At 34.3% G+C, this 23388-nt stretch overlaps 1 protein-coding gene across 1 annotated transcript; it reads left to right on the top strand.

Moving 5' to 3' along the window:
- Window positions 1–671: 671 nt before the first annotated feature.
- Window positions 672–22780, top strand: LOC133198761 (uncharacterized). Its single transcript, XM_061334763.1, has 5 exons — window positions 672–887; window positions 13658–13879; window positions 19368–19412; window positions 19520–19591; window positions 22101–22780. The coding sequence occupies exons 1-5, from the start codon at window positions 863–865 to the stop codon at window positions 22670–22672; spliced, it is 936 nt and encodes a 311-aa protein (XP_061190747.1). The 5' UTR covers window positions 672–862; the 3' UTR covers window positions 22673–22780.
- Window positions 22781–23388: the final 608 nt, after the last annotated feature.

The raw sequence follows: 23388 nt of genomic DNA, 5'->3' as shown, positions 1-23388 counted from the left end.
AAATCTGGAAAATCTTTTTAGCACACCTGAGATGAAAGCTCAAGTGAGTTTTTCAGGTCAAATTTTGTGTCATCTATCTGTAAACTTTTCACACTTTCGACTTCTTCTCCAGAACCACAGGACCAATTTCAACCAATCATACCACAAAGAATTCTTTGGTAAAGTAGATTCATGTTTGCCACAATGAAGGGCCACACATTCTTTCAAGGGGAGGTAATTAAGAATTAGTGAAAATTTGATGGCATCTTTTAAAAATCTGGTGAAGAATGATTAGGCAAAAAAGTTTAAACTTACATAAAACTTTAATTATGTAGTTTAGATTCAAATTTATTGAAATCATGGCCCTCGGGGTAGTGTGGGGTCATAATGGAGGATCAAAGTTTTACCAAAAAATATATAGGAAGAATTCTTTAAAAATCTTTTTAAGAACAGCAAAGCAATGATTAGTCATATTGATATGGAAACATCCTCAAGTATTGTAGATTCAGGTTTGTTTAAATCATGACCCCCTTAGGGTAGAAATATATGGTAAAAAATCTGCAGATGAAGAAGGCCAGGGTAATATTTGACCAGGTGAGCGTTGTCACCCTTGGGTCTCTTGTTCTAATTACTGATAATTGTTATCAATTTCTTACTGCATTTTTTATTGTATTATCACTTTCCAGATATTTTGAAAAGAATAATATCCCTTTTCAAAACTGAAACTGCATCTTGCCAAAGACCTTTGAACATTGCCAAGAAGTGCATTGATGATCAAGCAAGCGCTAAAGATGTAAAGCCGTATCTTTATTTTCTTCAAAACTCAGGATTTCTTGAAGTTGTGTACTTGACAGAAAGGAACACAGATCCACATTTTAAACCAATGAGAGCCCTTGATAAAATTACAGGTCTGTGTACATATCACATTAAAATGGACGATATTTAAATTTATTTAAATTTACATTTAAGAAAACTTTATTTTTTAGCTCTTCTGAGCCAACGGCTCAAAAAGCTAATGCTATGGCCATTTGTGTGTTGTGCTTAAACTTTTTAGAATATGGGCCATAACTCAAGAACCCCTTGGCCAATTTTTGTCAAATTTGTCACATAGTATCCTTGGCAATAGGGCTCTCTTTTATACTAAAATTAGGTATGTGACCTTTAAACAAGGGTAGATAATTAGGAAAATTAAAAAAAAGAAACTCTTCTCAACAACCACTGGGCAGATTATCATCAAATTTACATACAAGGTTGAAGATATGTTGTAGATTAAAAATTGTTCAAGGCATTACCCGGGGGCAAAGGGCGTGGTCTAAAGGTCGCTTAAAAGTTGACGAAAATTTACTTTTTTTCTTAATCTATGTTATTGTGCCCACTATAAGGCCTAGAATCATCAGTTGGTGCATCTTCGGACATCATATCGTTTTCTCAAATGTAGGTCACAGTGACTTTTTGAATTTTGCAGGTTTTCATTTTCATTTTAATTTTGATGCATAACTTGGATACTTTGAAGCCTATGATCATCAAAATTTGTCAGTTTATGCATCATAAGACCTCTAAGTGTGTCAACCAAAAAGTAGGTCATCATGACCTACTCTTCATTTTCTAAACATTAAAGGTACTTATTTCAGATACTAAGAGGTATAGAATCATTAAACCTCGTAAGTTGATGCATCTAAGGGCCTTAAAACAGATTTTTAATAAATTAGGTCATAGTGTCCTTCTTTTGGAATTTTACAGATATTCATTTTCAAATTGTTTAAGAGGCATATTTTGGAAACTTTAAAGCATAGGATCATCAAACTTTGTCAGTTAATGCATCTTGAGTCCTCAGAATGTTTCAACTAAAAAGTAGGTCACCTTGACCTACTTTTGCAATTTCATGGCTTCAGGAGGTTGGATCCTGCCATCAAAAGTAATGACAATTTTTTATCAAGTATATTTTTAGAATTTATACACATGGCTTATTTAAAAATCAAAACCAAAAAACAAAATGGGAGTCAATGAGCTTCTTTTGGCGCTACAGAGCATTTAGTTTAACCTTTTTGCACTGTAAAAACATAAATCAATTTTTGAAGTTTTTCCTCCAATATTTTTTATTCAAATAAATTATGGGAACAAACACAGTCTTATTTCATTTTGAATAAACACATTAAAATTTTTGACAACGAAAAAGATTTTTAAATTACTCCGCCTGTTCAATCATTTGACCTTTTGCACTCAAAAAATTCATTTTTAGCTCACCTCGACGAAGTCGAGATGAGCTTATGCTATACCCCCCGCGTAAGCGTTAGCGTCGGCGCCCCGGTTAAAGTTTTAGGAGCAAGTCCATTCCCAAGTTACTATAAGCCCTACGTGAACCAAACTTGCATGCATGATGCATCTAGGGATTGGCACTACCACACTTGCTTCGGATGCTGGATCTGACCTAGATTTTCCAGTTGAGTGACTTGGTTAAAGTTTTTGGAGCAAGTCAATTCCCAAGTAATTTTAAGCCCTACCTGGACCAAACTTGCATGGATGATTCATCTATGGATGGACACTATCACACTTGCTTTGGGTGCTGGATCTGACCTAGATTTTCCAGATGAGTGACCAGGTTAAAGTTTTTGGAGCAGGTCCATACCCAAGTAATTATAAGCCCTAACTGGACCAAACTTGCATGAAGGATGCATCTAAGGATGGACACTACCACACTTGCTTCGGATGCTGGATCTGACTAGATTTTCCAGATGAGTGACGAGGTTAAAGTTTTTGGTGCAGGTCCATTCCCAAGTAACTATAAGCTCTACCTTGAACAAACTTGGATGGATGATGCATCTATGGATGGACACTAACACACTTGCTTCGGATGCTGGATTCGACCAAGATTTTCCACATGAGTGAATTTTAGCCATATTTTAACCAAATTAGCATGGATGATGTAGCTAGAGATTGTCACTTCCAGACTTGCTTGGGATTCCGAATCTGACCTACATTTTCCAGATGAGTGACCAGGATAATTTTTTTGGAGTAGCTATATAACATTATGGCCTGTTATGATTAAACTTGTATAGATGGTGCATCTAAGGATGAAAACTTCCAGACTTACTTTGGATGTTGGAACTGACCAAAATGTTCTTGATTAGTAAACAGGATAAACGTTTTTTGAACAATTCTATTTCCAAGTAACTATAAGTCGTACTTAAACCAAACTTGCGTGGACATTGATCTTGGGATGTACACTAAATAAAAAAAAATATGTGAAATTTGCCTTACTTAAAGATAACATTCGTCGAGGTGAGTTTCGTAATCTTTGATTACATATGTTTCTGGCATTAAAAAATTTAACAAGCAAAAAAATCATTTGAAAGTAATGACATTTTACTGAGTTTAAGAAGAATGGTTAAAAGTATCTTATATATTCAGAAAAGAAAATTAAAAGTGGGGTCTGTGATGTTAATTTTTAGATATTACCAAAATAGTGCCAATTTTAAGTTAAATTAGGGCTATTTTTTCCTTGATTTTCACAATATATTTGCTATATTTGTCCAATATGAAGATAGAATTCACGACAGTTATTCACTAGTAATATTTAATTTAGGATCAGTCTATAACAGTTCACTGCACAAAATAACTCTTTGTGCAGACTGCATATAAAAATAGGAATCCAAACTTAACATATTTTAAATACTTATAAAGAGAAAAAATGATCATTTTCTTCTTTAAAAACCTTCCGTCACAAAATATAGTTCATCACTTAACATTTGATATAGAATTTAATCATAGAGTTTTAACTGAATATAGTTGAATTGGCATTGTAGAATCCAAATTTATCGTAAGAATTAAAAGACTATGCAGAATTTTTGAAATATAGATTAAGATAAAAATCTGCTCAAAAGCTCAGGAGTGCACTTGGTTAATTTGAATTTTTCAGATACTAATTGGCTTTGAATTATCAGACTTTGTCAATTGATGCATCTTGGGTACCCGGAGTATGTCAACCAAAAAGTAGGTTACCATGATCTACTTTTGGAATTTGGTGGCTTTTTCAGTAACTAAATGGCTTAGAAACACCAAACCTTGTCAGTTGATGCATCTTGGGTCCTCGAGTGTGTCAACTAAAAGGTAGGTCACCGTGACCTACTTTTGGAATAAGATTTTTTTTTTTCAATTTCTAATTGCTTAGAAACATCAAAATGTAGCGTCTAAAGTCTTCGAAGTTAATCAACAAAATGTTGGTCACTGTGACCTACTTTTGCAATTTCATGGCTTAATTTGATTATATCAGATACTAAATGGCTTTGAACCATCAAACTTTGTCAGTTATTGCATTTTGGGTGTTCAGAGTGTGTCAACTAAAAAGTAGGTCACGATCTAATTTTGGAATTTGATGGCCTTTTCAGTTCCTATTGTCTTAGAATCATCAAACTTTGTCAGTTCATGCATCTTGAGTCTTCGGAGTGTATCAACCAAAATATATGTCACTTTGACCTACTTTTGTTATTTATTGGCTTAATTTCAATATTTCATACACAAATTGGCTTGGAATTATCTAACTTTGTCAGTTGATGCATCTTGGATACCAGGAGTGTGTCAACCAAAGAGTAGGTCACATTGATCTACTTTAGGAATTTGATTGCTATTTCAGTTACTTATTGGCTTAGAATCATCAAATTTTGTCAGTTGATGCATCTTTAGTCCTTGGATTGTATCAACCAAAAAGTAGGCAACTGTGACCTACTTTTGCAACTTCATGGTTAAATTTAAATATTTCAGAAGTTTACATGATGATATCCACATTTGGCTTTATTGATTGAATTTTATACAATTTTTCTTTCCCTTGGGATAAGTATTTCTTGCACTTTAATATTTTCATACTATTGTGAATTCATGTAATTGTGTTGCATCTTTTTGTTTCTTATTAGAGATCCATAGAAATCATGAAAAATATAAAATTATAAATGACAAAATTGTTTGCTGGTTAGATTATCCTACAGAACATTAAATTAACAAGTAATATTGCATAAGCAATACAAGTCCCCTACCATTAAGTGTAATCTGGTTCCCCTTGAAAATTGAAAAAGCCATAATTCCATTAAAAATCATCAAAGCGGAACAAAAAGCAAACTTGAACTGTAACTCATCAAGATACACTCACATACCAAAAATCGGCTCTATCAGAAATTGTTTACAAGAACAAGTTCGGAAAACTAATTAGTGGGACAGACTGTCAAATGAAAGAGGGACAGACAGACAGATGGACAGACAGACAGATGGACAGACAGACAAACAATGAATAGACCAGGAGGAAACATATAGTCCCCTCCGCTTTCACTGGTAGGAAACTAGTAATTTGGAAAGTTTGGAGCAATCAGCTTTTTTACAGCAATATTTTATCTTATTTTCATCAATAGACGAAAGAATAGCGGAGCTGGCATCTGCATTTTCAGGTACTTTAAAAGCAGAAGACATGCAAAGAAGTGCAGGTACTTAATATGTTTTTAATTCCAAACATTTTGCTTATTTGTAATGTTTTAATTTTTGTACAAAATATGTAACAAGAAAAAATGCAGTTGTGTTTTATTTATTGAATCTTTGGCATAAAACATTATACAAAAATATCACATATTGTTATCTAAAAATGATTTTAGTCCCTTTTGTTCTTTCCCTTGGTTAACTTACTCAACGTAATGTCAAGCCAACAATGCATGTATTTCCACACTGAAAATAGTGCATCAAAAAGTATAGTGCATCATAGAATTTATACAAAACTTCTTCAACTAAGTCTAAAGTGAGCTTTTCTGATTCGTTTTTCTGTCCATTTACTTTTAAGCTTAATTCGGCTGTATTTTTTTTTTCTTTTGCTGATTACCCATAGTCTGACAGTAGTCTTTCTAGCTGTTTGTCCATCTGTTAACACATTTTCAAGCAATGGGCCAATTTCAACAAAAATTTGCACAAAGTATCTATTAATAAAAGGGATTATATTTTTTTTTAATTGAATGGTCATGCCCTCCCTACCCCCGCACTTACTAAGGAGAGATAATCAAGAAAAGTTTTTAAAAAATGGGTCATTAAAAAATCTCAAGAACCACTGATTCCTGACATAGTGCAGATTGTACATATTTCACATCAAAACCCTTAGGGATATGGTGGGTCAACGATTTACATGAAATATAATTGATTGATTGATTATATGTTGTTTTACCTCCAACTCGAGAATTTTTCACTCATATAAAGACGTCACCATATACCGGTGAAGGATTTCAAATTTTGACCTTTACTCGGCACTCAGGGCCATTGAGCAGTGAGGGATCTTTATCGTGCAAACGCCTGCCGTGACACGGGACCTCGATTTTCAAGGTCTCATCCGATGGACCTGCAACTTTCACTTCAAAGTGCCGAGTGCATGGCGAAGGATCAGTTGCTACCCATTTTTAGCTCTACTGGTCAGAGACCAGAAGAGCTTATGCGATAGTAAGGTGTCCGGCGTACGTCCGTCGGTCTGTCTAGCTGTCTGTCTGTCCGTCTGTCTGTAAACAATTTTTCAAAACGCTACTCCTACTACAGTTTTGGTCTAATTATTAGGTCACCTGAGTCACTCAGGTGACCTATTGCTATCCATTTTTTTTCCGTCGTCGTGCGTCGTCCGTCATGCGTCTTGCGTTAACATTTAAACATTTTCAGCTTTTTCTCTGAAACCGCTGAACCAATTTCAACCAATTTTGGCATATAGCATTTGTGGGTGAAGGGGGACAAAAATTGTGAATTTCATGGTTCCTGCCCCCCTGGGGCCTGAGGGGTGGGGCTAAAACCACCAAAATTAATGCAATCTTTAAAAATCCTCTTCTTTACTCCTGGACATCAAGCAGTCAAACTGCTGGCATGATTGTAATAAGCATTGGGCCCTCTACCAAAATTGTGAAATTCATGGCCCCAGGATCAGGGGTTCTGGTGCTAGGGTGGGGCTATATAGATCATATAGTGAAAATGCATTATTTCTTTGAAAATCTTCTTCTCTGCTCCTGGGTATTAGATAAACTAAGTACATAGTTATGTAGAGCAAGACTGCCTCTTCCAAAATTATGAATTTCATGGCTTCTGGGTCAGGGGTTCTAGTGTTAGGGCGGGGCTCTATTGATTATATAGTGAAAATGCATTAATTCTTTGAAAATCTTCTTCTCTGCTCCTGGGTATTAAATAAACTAACTAAGTACATAGTTATGATAAGCAAGAGTGCCTCTTCCAAAATTGTGAAATTCATGGCCCCAGGGTCAGGGGTTTTAGTATTAGGGTGGGGCTCTATTGATTATATAGTGAAAATGCTTTAATTCTTTAAATATCTTCTTCTCTGCTTCTGGGTATTAAATAAAGTAACTAAGTACATAGTTATGATAAGCAAGAGTGCCTCTTCCAAAATTGTGAATTTCATGGCCCCTGGGTCAGGGGTTCTGGTGTTAGGGTGGGGCTCTATTGATTATATAGTGAAAATGCATTAAATCTTTGAAAATCTTCTCCTCTGCTCCTGGGTATGAAATAAAGTAACTAAGTACATAGTTATGATAAGCAAGAGTGCCTCTTCCAAAATTGTGAATTTCATGGCCCCTGGGTCAGGGGTTCTGGTATTAGGGTGGGGCTCTATTGATTATATAGTGAAAATACATTATATCTTTGAAAATCTTCTTCTCTACTCTTGGGTATGAAATAAAGTAACTAATACATAGTAATAATGAGCATGGCTGCCTCTTCCAAAATTGTGAATTTTATGGCCCCTGGGTCAGGGTTCTAGTGTTAGGGCGAGGCTCTATTGATTATATAGTGAAAATGCATTATATCTTTTAAAATCTTCTTCTCTGCTCATGAGTATTAAATAAATTAACTAAGTACATTGTTATGATGAACATAGCTGCTTCTTCCAAAATTGTGAATTTCATGACCCCTGGGTCAGGGGTTCTGGTGAAAGGGGGGGGGGGACTCTATTGATTATATAGTGAAAATTCATAATTTCTTTCAAAATATTTTTTTCTACTCCTGGTTATAAAACAAAGAAACAAGTGTATAGTTATGATGAGCAAGGATGCTTTTACAAAATTTTTAAAACTTATGGTCCCAGGGGTTCTGTTGTTTTTCTGGGGGGGGGGGGGGGGGCTCTATTTGATAATATAGTGAAAATGTGTGAATTCTTCAACTAATTGCATAGTTATGATGATGAGGGTACCTCGTCCAAATTTGTAAATTTTCGACACTTTGACCATATAGTCAAGTGTTCTGGTCCTGGCCAGGGCTCTATTAATTTGTATTCTATTGAGTGAAGTTATTCCCCTTTGCCATTCACTTTTGATAATTAATCACTGTAGATAATGTATTTGAAAGGTTAATAGAATAAGAGAATTATGCAAGAACATTTATTGTATAATATAAAAAGTACTTTTATAGTTTTTAATAATCAGGTAGACTTGGAAATAATAGATAAATAAAAATGAAACAAAAATAATTTATCTTCTTAAGTGTTCTTCAAAGGCCAAGTGAGGCCAATGTGAGGGGTAATAATATAGACATTTTGTTAAAAGTCTGCATGGTAATAGTGATAAATGGGGGACAGATAGAAAGATACTAGACCAATTATTTTGTTGATCTGAATCATACTAATTTTCTTGCTATTGGGCAACAATTAAAGCTTCATTTATCAGTTTATGGATCCTCTAAATTGTTGTACTCAGGTGACCGTTAAGGCCCTTGGGCCTCTTGTAATATAACTTGGCACACAAGTAGACTACACTAAGATACATAATTATGTTCAACGGTTTTTGATTTCGGTGAACGGTGTTGCCATGGTTACTAAAGATAGAAATTTCAGTGAAATACTTTTAAAATGCTACTCCTCCTACAGTTTTGGTCTGATTTCAATATAACTTGGCACACAAGTACACTACACTAAGATATATAATTCTATATATCAGTTTCTGATTTCGATGAACGGTGTTGCCATGGTTACTAAAAATAAAAATTTCTGTGAAATACCTTTAAAACGCTACTCCTCCTACAGTTTTGATCTGATTTAAATATAACTTGGCACACAAGTAGACTACATTAAGATGCATAATTTAGTTCATTGGTTTTTGATTTTGATGAACGGTGTTGCCATGGTTACTAAAAATAGAAATTTCTTTGAAATTCTTTTAAAACGCTCCTCCTCCTACAGTTTTGGTCTGATTTCAATATAACTTGGCACACAAGTAGACTACACTAAAATACCTTATTCAGTGCATCAGTTTTTGATTTCGGTGAATGGTGTTGCCATGGTTACTAAAATTAAATTTCTGTGAAATTCTTTTAAAAGGCTACTCCTCCTACAGTTTCTATTTGATTTCAATATAACTTTGCACACAAGTAAACTACATTAAGATACATAATTCTAATTATTGTTGCATGTTGCAAAGTTTCAAATCCAAGTGCTACTTTTTCAGACCAGTAGAGCTACAGTCTCATCGGAGACTTCTGTTTTTTTTTTTATCGATTTAGGTCAGTCGCGGCCGAGATTCGAACTCACGACCTCCCGATCACGGAGCGAGCGCTCTACCGACTGAGCTACCTTGAACGGTAACAGGAAATATGAAGAAAACAGTATTCAAGCTCAAAGTCCATTAAAACAATACAAATCGGGAGAAGAGCAAACACGGACCTCAAAAAATATCAGAGATGGGATCAGATGCTATGGAGGAGTGAGCATCCCCTGCCGACCGGTCATACCCTGAGTGTGCTTCTTGTCATGATCGGGAAATAGCGAAAAAGTCAGTCGATTGATTGATTGATTGATAAATTGCATTTTGTTTTACGTCCCATTCGAGAATTTTTCACTCATATAGAGACGTCACCATATACCGGTGAAGGGCTTCAAATTTTGACCTTTACTCGGCACTCAGGGCCATTGAGCAGTGAGGGATCTTTATCGTGCCAACGTCTGCCGTGACATGTGGCCTCTGTTTTTAAGGTCTCATCCGAGGAACCCACAACTTTCACTTCAAAATGCTGAGCGCATGGCGAAGGAACAGTTGCTACCCATTTTTAAAAGTCCGTCGACAATTAATTCAGTGTGTAAATAATGTCCTAACAATTAGTATAAACATGTGAACATATAGGAAAATATCTTTTAAGAATATTGTGAAGAACGACAGGTCTAAGTCAATTGAGTGTTGTTGCCCTTAGGCCTCTTGTTCAGAATTTTGTCTTCGAGTACCTAAAGAACTTTACACAGGGTATCTTAAGGTAAAGATGTTTGTTCAAGAAAGAGACATTCTCCCTCCCATTTGAGGAGAATCATGAAAAATTAAAGATTTTTGAATATTCTCAAGAACAACTGAGCCAGAAAAACTAACACTGCGAGAGCTTTCTTGCATGGAATAAATTCATTAAAGGTTTATCCAAAGCCAAGGGAAACTTATTACATAATATTGATTTTAACCATCATCTTACTTGCAACAATATCCTACTGTCAAAATACAGAATACCTCGTAAAATCATAATAAAAAAGTAGATAGGTGGTGTGGTTTGGATATGATTTTAATCTACCTAGTTGAGTGAGTGACTTTGATAAGGGGATAGAAAACACAAGAGTTGGCTATAATTTATACCAAAACACAAACCATAGGACCTTCTTTTCAGCTGAGCTGAAGGCCCAAGTGAGCTTTTCTGATCGAAATTCGTCAGTTTTCTGATTTCACAGTTTAATCTTCTTTCGCAGAACCACTCAGCCAATTTCAACTAAAATTAACAGAAAGAATATTTTAACCATAACAGAAAACCCTGTTTATAAAATTGATATGGAAGAATATCAATCTGACCTGGGTTCAAGTTATACATAACCCTATAGGGTGGAGCCGGAATATTCGGTCAGTCTATTTCATGTGTATATCAAGAATAGCAGGACCAGGTTTATAAGTGAGCAATGTGGCCCATGTAACTCCTGTTATCACATATTTCAACTAATTCTAATGATTTTTAATCTTTTTTTTTGGGGGGGGGGGCATTTTTTGGTAATCCATGTACGAGGGTTGCCCGAAAAGGTCCCGAGCACATTGATATTGTATACTTCGAAGATTGAGGTATGTCTGATTGAATTCTTATCTTTTATTTAATAGTATGGAAAAAATCAGGTTCATTTACTAATATTTTGAAAATATACAATGATTTTTACTGTGCAGGCATAGGATTCACGATGCAATCACTTGACTTTTTTTCGACGTTAGGAGACGCGACAACTTAATTCCAAACCTGTCAGACTCTATCACGGTTTTAAATACCTTTCATTTCTGTAGACTTTTTATGTCTTTTTTCTTAGTTAAAAACGAAATAGCTGTAGCAAGACATGATACTTCTTTTCTAAAATATTTTTTGTGCCATGTCTGATATTAGCGAAATCTTAACATTAATGTTAAAGCAGTTAAGCTATCAGGTATGGAAACAGTTCAAAATCCATAGCCATGCGATATGTGGGGTTTTGGGATATCACAGGAGTTGATCGTCAAAAATGTCAATCCTTCCATTCTTACAAAGCTACTATCTTTTGAACACTTTATTCCTAATCTGCGCATATACGTTTTAAATATCTCGGTGCTCCAAGATATTCAATGAGATGCCATTCCTGGTTTGTTTGTAGCTCACCAGAGATGAAAGAGAGCTTTTCTAATCACATTTTGTCTGTAGACCGTCTGTCTGTCTGTAAACTTTTTATATTTTCGACTTTTCTCAAGATACTGCACTAATTTCTATTTTTTCCTAGCCAAAGTACTCAGGTGAGCAATGTGGCCCATGGGCTTCTTTTTACGCTTTTATCATCTATTATTAGCGATAAAACAGTCATAGCCCCTCCAATTTAATTCATAATTTTGTCAAATGACGTTTCATAAATATTTATGAAATATCATATATCCTTATACGCTAAAATAGTGCAGTTTTTAATTTCAAAAATGTCTGTGTAATGTAAACGCGCGTATAAATGACATGCTCCGTGAATCATGTTTTAACCTTGATAATAAAGCTGTATATTTTTATAGGATATACAGAATAAAAATCAAATCTGTACCTATTTATTGGAAAATACGTATAGTTTTTATCTTCAGAGATTACTGGTTTCATGGAAATACCACACTCTCGGTAAAATTTGCCAGCGAACTTTTCTAACAACCCTCGTATATATTTCATTCTAAAATTAATTGAGCTTGCACAATCATGAACTGTATAGTCTAGCTATTGAGTTCATTTGCAATTCAATTTTAGTTTTGCAAAGAGAGCTCTTGCAAGTATTTGTATTTAAGTGTTGTAAACAAACGTGCATTCTATGTTTTTGTTTATCTTGAAGTTCAAAATTAAAGTGGAGGTGAAAGAATGAATGTCAAGTGAATTATTTCTTAATTAAAATCCTAAGAACTACTTGGGTATCTCTGTATGTTAACCGTGTCAGAGTGAGTTTTATGTCACATGCCATCCATAAACTCTTTAACGTAAAATGATTTCTCTTCCTGAACCATTTGACAGATTTCAAATAAACTTGCGTAAGTGGATTTTTTAATAAAGGGAATATAAATAAATATTTTCTTGTATGTATTGCTTCACATTTTCACAGAAGGTAAAAAAAAAAAAAAAAAAATTAGAGGAAGTAGGTTGGAGTCAATCAAAAATCTTCTCTTTAAACATATGATACCAGTGAAGACAAACTTTACTTAGAATCTTTTTTTATGTAATGCAAACTCAGATTCGTTCTCAAGAGGCCACTGGGCTAGAAAAAGTGAAACTTATGCGAAAGCTTTCTGACAAAGTGTACATTCAGTTTTGTTCAAATCATGACCCCAGGGGTAGGATGAGGCTACGATGGGCGATGAAGGTTTACAGGGATACATAGGAAAAATCATTTAAAATCATCTTCTCAAGAACTGCAAAGCCATGATTAGTCATATTAATACAGAAGCATTCTCAGTTAGTGTAGACTCAAGTTTCTTCAAATCAAGACCCCGGGGTAGGGCGGGGCCACAATGTGCGATCAAAGTTTTACCTAGGAATTTATATAGGGAGAACCAAAAAATCTTCTTTGCAAGTACAGTAGAGCCATGGTTAGTCATAGTAATACAGAAACACCCTCGGGTCGTGTAGATTCATGTTTGTTTAATTCATGTTCCCCAGTGTTAGGCCGGTGCCACAATAGAAGATCAGACTTTTACATACAAGTATATAAGACTTTTTAAAAAAAATCTATTAAAGCCATAATTAAGAAATACGGAAGCAATTGAAATTAAAATTTAGTTGTCTTGTTATTACTTTTGAATGGCTTAGACTTTAATAAGCCTTGTATTTTACAAATGGAAATATGAACCACAGCATTTTATTTCACTTTAGGAAGAATCTTTTTTCAAATAGGAGTGTAGATTAATATAAATATAGATATTTTGCTATGCTAGGGACTCATTTATTTTTTACATATTTAGTTGGCACACATTTTGAAATTCGATCAATATATAGGACTGTGTGACCTTCTGACAGGGGTTTAATATTCCTCTTAAGCACCTGATCCACCTCTGGTGTTTCCAGGGATGCTTGTGTTTTTACCCTCTTTTGCGGATTTACAAGATAAAATACTGTTCATAATCTTGACCTCTTACTTCAAAGTAATCATTTAAAGTTACTGTTTTAATCATTTTTGTAGAAATAATGAAAAAAATTATACAGTGCTTCAAAAATGATCTGGCATCAAGTCAACGCCCTTTGGATATTGCCAAGAAATGCATTGATGGCCAGTCAACAAAAAAAGCTGTGAATCCATATCTCTATTGCCTTGAAAGTTTTGGATATTTGAAAGTCAAATATTTGACGGAACGGAGGACAGATCCTCGTTTTGAACCAACTGATAAACTTAACGATATAACAGGTAATGCTATTAGCTTATTAATGTTCAGTGTAATGTATATTGTGTAATTATCCATGAGTTTGATATTCGGCCATATGAAAAGATTGAATGTGTAAACCAAAAGTTAACTATACATGTATGTTTTTGTGGTGGACTGTTAGTCCCCGAGGGGTCTCTACAGCCCAGTAGCTAAGTACTTCGGTATTAGCTTGAAAATATGGATGTATATTTAACTTCTCTTTTAAAATTTAAAAATAAATTTCAGAATTAAGAATAATCTTCCTCATACATAGCTCTGATCCTTCGACGTATTTTGCTCCAGTCCTTAGCACCCCTTTTTTCAGCTCCTCCAATTTTTTTTTTATTCAAAATGTTTCGAATTTCCAACGTTTCGGCATGAGCATCACTGAAGAGACATAAATTGCTGAAATGCGCATCTGGTGCATCAAAATTTGTGCGGTATAAGATTTACATCATAAATTCATTGACCTTAATATACTCTTATTTTATCTTGAATTGACACATTAAAAATAGTGACAAAGAATGATGATGTGAGCTCAATATATCTTAACTTTATGTCAATACTTAATTATGTGGTTCGAAAAAGTTAATTATATAATGTGAACATGTCTTTATATTATATCAACACTTAATACATGATGTCAAAATTCCATTCCATGATGTGGATATATAGTAAGATTATTTCAACTCTTTCTGATGTGATGTAAAAATGTCTTTACATTGTGTTTACTCTTTATTATGTTGGTGCCAAAAGTTCATTTGTGATGTAAAAGTACATTCATATTATTTCAAACTGTATCTCTTTTGCCAAAATTTCTATATATATGTAACGTGAACTCATCTTTATTATGCCAATACTCATTACGTGATTTTGAACATTTACCCCCGGTAGTGCGTTATCATTTAATTTATCTTTCCATCAGTTTTGTTGAAAGATGACGCTTGCGTCAGTCTAGCATACAGCAGGCCCGTAGAACGCCGGGAGGGAGGGGGGGGGCTTTTTTCTGATTATAGTATTTTGCTTGTCAGATTGCTTTTTAGGTCACTTGAGTCACTCAGGTGACCTATTGCTATCCGTTCTCGTCCGTCGTCGTGCGTCGTGTGTTAACATTTGAACATTTTTAGCTTCTTCTCTGAAACCGCTTAACCAATTTCAACCAAATTTGGCATATAGCATCTATGGGTGAAGGGGAACAAAAATTGTGAATTTCATGGTCCCTGCCCCCCCCCCCCCCCCTGGGGCCTGAGGGGTGGGGCTAAAACCACCAAAAATAATGCAATATTTAAAAACCTTCTTCTTTACTCCAGGACATCAAGCAGTCAAACTGTTGGCATCATTGTAATAAGAATTGAGCCCTCTACCAAAATTGTGAAATTCATGGCCCCAGGGTCAGGGGTTCTGGCCCCAGGGTGGATCATATATTGAAAAGTGCATTATTTCTTTGAAAATCTTCTTCTCTGCTCCTGGGTATTAAATAAAGTAACTAGGTACATAGTTATGAAGAGCAAGAGTGCCTCTTCCAAAATTGTGAAATTCATGGCCTCAGGGTCAGGGGTTCTGGTCTAAGGGCGGGGCTCTATTGATTATATAATGAAAATGCATTAATTCTTTGAAAATCTTCTTCTCTGCTCCTGGGTATTAAATAAAGTAACTAGGTACATAGTTATGAAGAGCAAGAGTGCCTCTTCCAAAATTGTGAAATTCATGGCCCCAAGGTCAGAGGTTCTGGTGTTAGGGGGGGGGGGGGGCTCTATTGATTATATAATGAAAATGCATTAATTCTTTGAAAATCTTCTTCTCTGCTTTTGGGTATTAAATAAAGTAACTAAGTACATAGTTATGATGAGTAACAGTGCCTCTTCCAAAATTGTGAAATTCATGGCCCCCGGATCAGGGGTTCTGGCCCCAGGGTGGGGCTATATAGATCATATAGTGAAAGTGCATTATTTCTTTGAAAATTTTCTTCTCTGCTTTTGGGTATTAAATAAAGTAACTAAGTACATAGTTATAAAGAGCAAGAATGCCTCTTCCGAAATTGTGAAATTCATGGCCCCAGGGTCAGGGGTTCTGGTGTTAGGGCGGGGCTCTATTGATTATTTAGTGAAAATGCATTAATTCTTTGAAAATCTTCTTTTCTGCTCCTGGGTATTGAATAAAGTAACTAAGTACATAGTTATGATGAGCAAGAGTATCTCTTCCAAAATTGTGAAATTCATCACCCCAGGGTCAGGGGTTCTGGTGTTAGGGCGGGGCTCTATCGACTATATAGTGAAAATGCATTAATTCTTTGAAAATCTTCCCCTCTGCTCCTGGGCATTAAGGTGATAAACTAAGTACATAGTTATGATGAAGAGGTGGGCCTCTTCCAGAATTGTGAAAGCCATGGCCCCTGGGTCAGGGGTTCTGATGTTAGGGCGGGGCTCTATTGATTATATAGTGAAAATGCATTAATTCTTTGAAAATCTTCTTCTCTGCTCCTGGGTATTATTTAAACAAACTAAGTGCATGGTTATGATGCATAAGGATGCCTTTTCAAAAATTGTGAATTTCATGGCTCCAGGGTCAGGGGTTCTGGTGCTAGGGCGGGACTCTATTGATTATATATTGAAAATGCATTGATTCTTTGAAAATCTTCTGTGCTACTGGAGATTATTTAAACAAACTAAGTTCATGGTTATGATGCATAAGGATGCCTTTTCAAAAATTGTGAATTTCATGGCCCCAGGGTCAGGGGTTCTGGTCTTAGGACGGGGCTCTATTGATTATATAGTGAAAATGCATTAATTCTTTGAAAATCTTCTTCTCTGCTACTGGAGATTATTTAAACAAACTAAGTTCATGATTATGATAGGCAAGGATGCCTCTTCCAAAATTTTTAAGTATATGACCTCAGTTTTTTGGGGTTCTTGAGGAAAGGGGGGGGGCTCTATTGATTATATAGTGAAAAAACATTAATTCTGTTATTTAATCTTGTCTGCACTTTAGCGTTGAGCTGATAAATAAATTGCTTAGGTATGATGAAAATGGGAGCTTCGAACAGAATTTTTAAATCTTGTGGTCCTAGGGTCAGGGGTTCTGGCATAATGAGGGGGGGGGGGGGGCTTTTGATAATATAGTGGAAAAGTGTTAATTTTTTGAAGTGCATAGTTATGATGATGAGGGTAACTCTTCCAAATTTGTGAATTTCTTGACCCTTTGTCTTGGGTTCTGGTGATAGGTTAAGGCTTTGTTGAATCTGTAGTGAAAATGCATTGTAACTGTGAAATTCTTCTCTGCTTCTTGGCATATTGGAAGAAAACTGAGTAAAAGTTTAAATGATATAAGTAAGCATATTTCTACCAGATTTTTGAACATCTGGACCATTTGTCTCAGCATTCTAGTCCTGGGCAGGGCTCTATTAATTTGTATTCTACTGAGAGAAGTTATTCCCCTTTTCCATTCACCTTTGATAATAAATCACTGTAAATAATGTATTTGAAAGGTTAATAGAATAAGATAATTATGCAAGAATGTTTATCATATAATTCAAAAAGTATTTTCTTAGTTTAAATAATCAGGTAGATCTGTAAGTAATAGATAAATAAAAATGAGACAAAAATAACTTATCTTATTAAAAGTTCTTCATATACCATAAGAAAGGTCAATGCTAGAGGTCTTAATATGGGTTTAAAAATAGTACAGAAGCACTAATAGATTGTTAATAGTCTGCATGTGATAGTGTTAAGTGGGGGACAGATTAGAACTTAATTTATGAGTTGATACTGAATACTAGACTAATTATTTTGTTGATCCTGATCTTCCTACTTCTCTTGCTTTAGGGCAGTAAAGCTTCATCTATCAGTGTATTTAACTTCTAAATTGTTGTATTATACTCAGGTGACCGTTAAGGCCCTTGGGCCTCTTGTTTTTGCTTGTCAGATTGTGTGGGGAAGTCCCCCTCCCTCCTTTGAAACCGTTGATCCGGGCCTGTACGGACGACATGGAGGACCGTGTTTCCACGACTGGGAGCGGGATCCTGATAGATTAGTGCGAATCAGTCTTTTTATTCAACCAATCCATGGACAGGGCTAGAATATCTTTTCCAAAATTTTCCACGCCCCTTTTCTAAATCAAATGACCGAGCCTTAGAATGTACACACACAAGTGATACAATGTGTTTATACTTCTTCAAAAACGAGGGGTTAACAGCTAATAAAGAGCTAAGGATAATGTCTAGCAAGATTAGTAGTAATTTAACAGACTTTTACGGAAGAACAACTTAAAATAAAAATTAAAAAAAAAACTTTTGTACTGCACAAAGCAAAATTTTATGTAACATTTGATGGGCGAAAATTGTCATATTAAACTTCATCGAATTTCGGCTATATAAACTCAATAAAGATTCCACAGTAACACAATTCTACATAGGTTTAAAGTTGATGTTTAATTGAGGAATAATTATACGTCTAGTATATGTAAATAATTTTATATTAGATTTTTGTTTATTTTGCATGTGTAACATAATATTGACACTGCAAAATGAACTTTTGGTATAACCTAACGAAGGAGTGTAATCTGTGTAATGATCTGTAAACACACATCATTTAGTAAATTCTGTATCATATTAAGATATATTCACTTAACACAATAAAAAGTTGAAATAATATGATATGCTGACAACAGGCTAGGCCCTTTTGACATGATGTAAAGATAAAATGGCATAACGGAATGATAATTTACCAAGGCGTAACTGCAAATTCACATCACGTAATAGATTTCCGCCGTCATGTAGCATATTGCTGACATAATGTAGTTAGAACTGACCATATCTGAACATTTTTTTTCACATCATGTAATGAAATTCTGACATCATATCATTAAGACTTGATATTTATGTAAAGATAAATTCACATCATGTAATGAACTACTTACACCAAATAGTAAAGAGTTCACATAATGTAATGATAAGATGATACAATATAGGTATATTCAAAGCAATCATGAATTTTCGACAACATTTGATAAGGAGTCAACATAATGTAATAGGTATGTTGACATAAAGTAAATGAATTTTTGCATAAAGTTGAAACTTTTTGACTTGATGTAGCACTGAATCGCCATCACGTGAACACATCGTTACAACACGTAATGAACATTTAAACTCACGTAAAAAAGAGTTGAAATAACGTAAAGATATCTTCACATCACATGAATAACTTTTATTCTAACACCATAACGAGTTAACACAATGTAATGAAAGTGTTTAGCTACAAGGCACTGCAGGCGTTCCATAGAAAAAGTTTCAAATTGCTTCACATTACCAATAATTTGACCTTTTAGCACCAACAAACGGTCTTTTTCTGGCATTAAAAATTTTACAAGAAATAAAATTATTTTGAAGTCTTAAGCATTTCATATTTACATTTAATTGTTCTGGGGTAAAAATAAAAGTATAAAATTTTATTTACTGCAATGAAAGAGATATATGTTTTTATTTTATTTCAATAGATGACAGAATCATGGAGCTCACTTCTGAAGTCTTGAGTGGAGTAGGTAATGAATTATATATAGATAAATTCATGCTTCATTTTTATTCAAAAAATAAAATTTTCTGATTATTGATTATAGTGTTTTTTTTTATGTGTGTTATTTTTCTGCAGGACAAGAGGATGGGAATTGTATCCAAGAAAGTATGACGATAGAGCAGACTAAAATCGACTTGCTGGTCAATGGTACATGTATGACTATTTTAATTATTACGGCCCAACAAGGATTTGCAGATGACCTATAGTAATCACTATATCTTCCGTCTGTCTGTCATTTTTCCAACCACAAATTTTTTGTTTTTTTTTCTAATGATTTTTTTTATGGTTGAACAATTAAGTTCAAATTATGTTGGTTGAATAGTAAGACATATTTTGATGCTTAGTTTAGTTCTCTTTGTCATCCGGTTTGGAGCTGGGGTGGTTGGATAGATTTCTTAACCTTATCAAAGAAAAATGGGCAAAGAGAGATAACCGTTGCAAATGTTCCTTTTGTAAACTATGAAAGCTGCAGTGATTCCCGTATGATTCACTAACTTTCCTCTTGAAGAAAATCCAAAACATATCACATAGAGATTAATTAACACCTCTGTCTGCAAATAAAGTTTGTTTTGCAGTAAGTCAATGCTGAATGATGTATACAATTTCTGAATTCTGGATTAAAATAATGATGTTCATACTTTATTTTGGTAAAATACACAATGGGTTATGATTTTATTATTCACAAATACTGTTAATTTTAACAGGTAATCTGATAATAACCTCATTCTATCATTGCTGAAAAAGTTACTATTGTAAACTTTGAAGAAAAGGATGAGGGAGCAGTACAATTAATCCCCTAGGAATAATTATCTTACCTGGTGCAGAAAATTTTTAGAAACTTATCTTTTATCAGTCACTTTAAGATTTATTAACACCTTTGTCAGCAACTGATGTTTGTTTTGAAGATAAAGTCAAACCTGGGTGATATTTGCATTCACTAATTGCTGGCATTTTATAAAAATCATTCTTCTTTCTTGTTTAAATGTACATTTAATTGAGTAATTATAGATAATATGTTTTACTGTCTTATGTAAATACAAGGATACAATTTACAGGTGGTTGGATATGTAAGAGTTATCTTGAAGTTTTATAAATACAGTTGTTGCTTATTCCTCTTCTTACGAGGGTTGTTCGGAAAGTTCGTAGACATTCTGTCATATCCTTTTTATTTAAGGCCATATGTTATCCAAATTTCGTAGATATATTTTAACAATAAATTCAAATGATTTGTATTAAAACTTTTAAGAATATCTTGATTTATTGCAAACTTATTAGGAGTTAAAAACTGCGGAAATTAGTTCCCGGAGCAAGTCACAATTTAGTAATTTACAAACAATATCCTAAATAATGTCTGTAGTCATATTCTCTGTAAAATGTCCCAAAACCAAAAAATAATTTAGACGATCAAATGAAGAATTGTGACATCGTTCCATATTCCAGATTATGAGTTAATAGTTTGCTTCGTTGAAAAGAAATCAATTTCTGAAGATAGGTAGTCCTCCATGAAAACGGCAAAAAGGTGACGTCGTAAGACGTCACGGAGCTGCAGTTTACGATACAATTTCCTGCTGCACTCTGGAAAACGTCAGAATAAAATCTAAAAATGTTGTAAGAAGCATGAAATACCTCAAAAGCGAGTCATGCATGTGTGTATGTAAATTGCCAAGGCGGCATTTTAATGATATAGACTCTGTTTCAGACGAGGACGATCTCTGAGGAAACGGATTATCTGTAAAAATCTAACCAAAAACGTTCATTTAGTAAGGTCTTGGAAAGAGAAAGACGCTTCATGTTTGCTGATCTTTTGAAAGCATAGTTAAGCGGTAAAAAAGAAAACATCGACAAACAAAAATAAACTAATGAAACAATTTTTAGCAAATTAAATTTCAGTCGATAGAGACACGTTTCTAATGAGCAAATATTGGACCAGACTGTGTGAAATGTATAGGGAGAATATTTTGAGAACCTCGTGACGCTATATTTTTGACGTTGAAATGTTGTAAAGTGTGCCCCGGGGTTATCAAACCTGTTGATTTTAAAATGAAGTAAATTGATTTCTATTAAATCAAATGGGATGAAACTTCACGCATCAACAAAACAAATATTTTTACACATGATATTGTACTTATTTTAAATTTCTTGAAAGTAGTATAACGAAGATTGACATCGTCCACGAACTTTTCGCACAACCCTCGTATATTTTAAAATTTTGTAATCAAGTAAAATTCTCATTCCGTAAGCTTTTTAAAAGTAAGAGGTAAAGTTTATTAATAGCTAGGTATTTGTGGCACCTGTAAGATATGTGTTTAGTATATCTGTACTTATCTGTCTGTCTAGTCCCAAGTTTTGTATAAAAGATCTTAACACTCCAATAACACGTCAGAGCATTGCTTACTTCATTTTTTATTTCACTGTCATTAACAAAGTTCACGTTGAATTATTGTCCTTTACAAAGATTTTCATATTTCTTGTGCAAAATTAAAATACCCATGTTGCTGATTTTATTTCATGAAATGAACTATGTCATAAAGGACACGATGCTTTCAGGAAAGTGCAGAGATAATCAATTTCATTTATATGTCTGTTAGTTCTGTGACTTTGTTTGAATCGAGGATTTACTATTGTAAGTATATTTGACCTTTTTTTGTTTTTGCAGATGTTGAAATCTGGTTTGACTATCTTTCACGTAAGTTGCCATCTGGAAACCTCCAATATTTTTGTGCACTGCTCTTGGGAGATAGCACGGTTGTCGATTCTTGCAACACAAAGTATGTACCCGATATCTTCTTTCAAGTCATGAACTCTTGGAAATGCAAATATCCAAAAGTGGATCATGTGAAGGAATTAATGGAAGTGCTCTCACGGTTAGAAAGGCAGGATCTGGTAGAGGAGATGCGTTCTTTCTCTATTCAGAGCTTTTTTGTCCATACTATAATAATAGAGGGACCAAATGTTTTTGTAGGTAATGACGATTTTAGACACATATCTAGAAGTATTGCTCAAAGATACGTGCATGTGATTCGCTTCCTTGGACTTCCTCAAAGTTCTATCGATCAGATAGTGTTAAACTTTGCAAGCAACATTGAGGAACAGATTTTCCAAGCTCTGAAGAAAATAAAACATAATTTCCCAGTACTGAATAGGCAACAAGTCTGTAATGCTTTGCACTATGCTGACCATTCAGATGTGATTCTTACGTTGAACGAGATGTGGAGAAAACCTATATGATGCTTTTCACTGCATTTTACATATGCTTTTTATCAAAGATATTATCAATCATAATATATTTTTAACTGTTATCAAGAGGTATTAATGAAAAGAGATATGTAAAATGTTTTATTTTGCTTTTAACTTTGAGGTAATATTGCATTTTAGATCATGTGAGGCACTTGGACGACCTATTCTATCCGTTCATAGTTTCCATTAATATTTGATTATTTCGAGCTTCTTTGCAGGGATGGTAGAACCCATTACAATCAATTTTGATTTGCAACATGTAATGGCAAAGGTTAAACTTAAATTCTGAGATTTATGATTTCTAACCCCCCCTTTTTTTCTCTTCAAGGCCTAAGGATTGGAACCAAAATTTATAATGATAAATTCTGAATTCTATACATTCATCTAAAACTTTTTCTGTTACACCTGGACATCAAGCAGTTTGAAGTTTTGGCATGATTATCAGCAAAGGACCCTTTATCAACCTTGTGAAATTCATCACCCCAAGTTCATTCTCTAGAGTACATCATGTGTTGAAAAAGCTTCATATCTTGTAAAAATCTTCCTGCTCGTTGGCATCTAGCAAGCAAACAACATGATTATGATAGTAAATTATGTAAATTGTAAAATTACACAATGTACAAGTATGTCTTAAAACTCTAAAATCAATATTCCTTAATGCCTTTTTTAATCGTAATCATGTTGTACAGAATTGTAGTCATTTGTCA

Source organism: Saccostrea echinata, unplaced genomic scaffold (genome assembly GCF_033153115.1).
Source record: "Saccostrea echinata isolate AGI-Se365-2 ecotype Australia unplaced genomic scaffold, CSIRO_AGI_Sech_v1 ptg000033l, whole genome shotgun sequence".
NCBI lineage: Eukaryota > Metazoa > Mollusca > Bivalvia > Ostreida > Ostreidae > Saccostrea > Saccostrea echinata.
This window is presented reverse-complemented; position numbering and strand designations above follow the sequence as displayed.

Excerpts from the sequence above, each read along its gene's own strand:
- LOC133198761 (XM_061334763.1), top strand. The coding sequence starts at position 863 with ATGAGAGCCCTTGATAAAATTACAG. Across the intron at positions 888-13,657 it reads AGCCCTTGATAAAATTACAG|AAATAATGAAAAAAATTATA; the intron begins GTCTGTGTACAT and ends TCATTTTTGTAG. Across the intron at positions 13,880-19,367 it reads TAAACTTAACGATATAACAG|ATGACAGAATCATGGAGCTC; the intron begins GTAATGCTATTA and ends TTATTTCAATAG.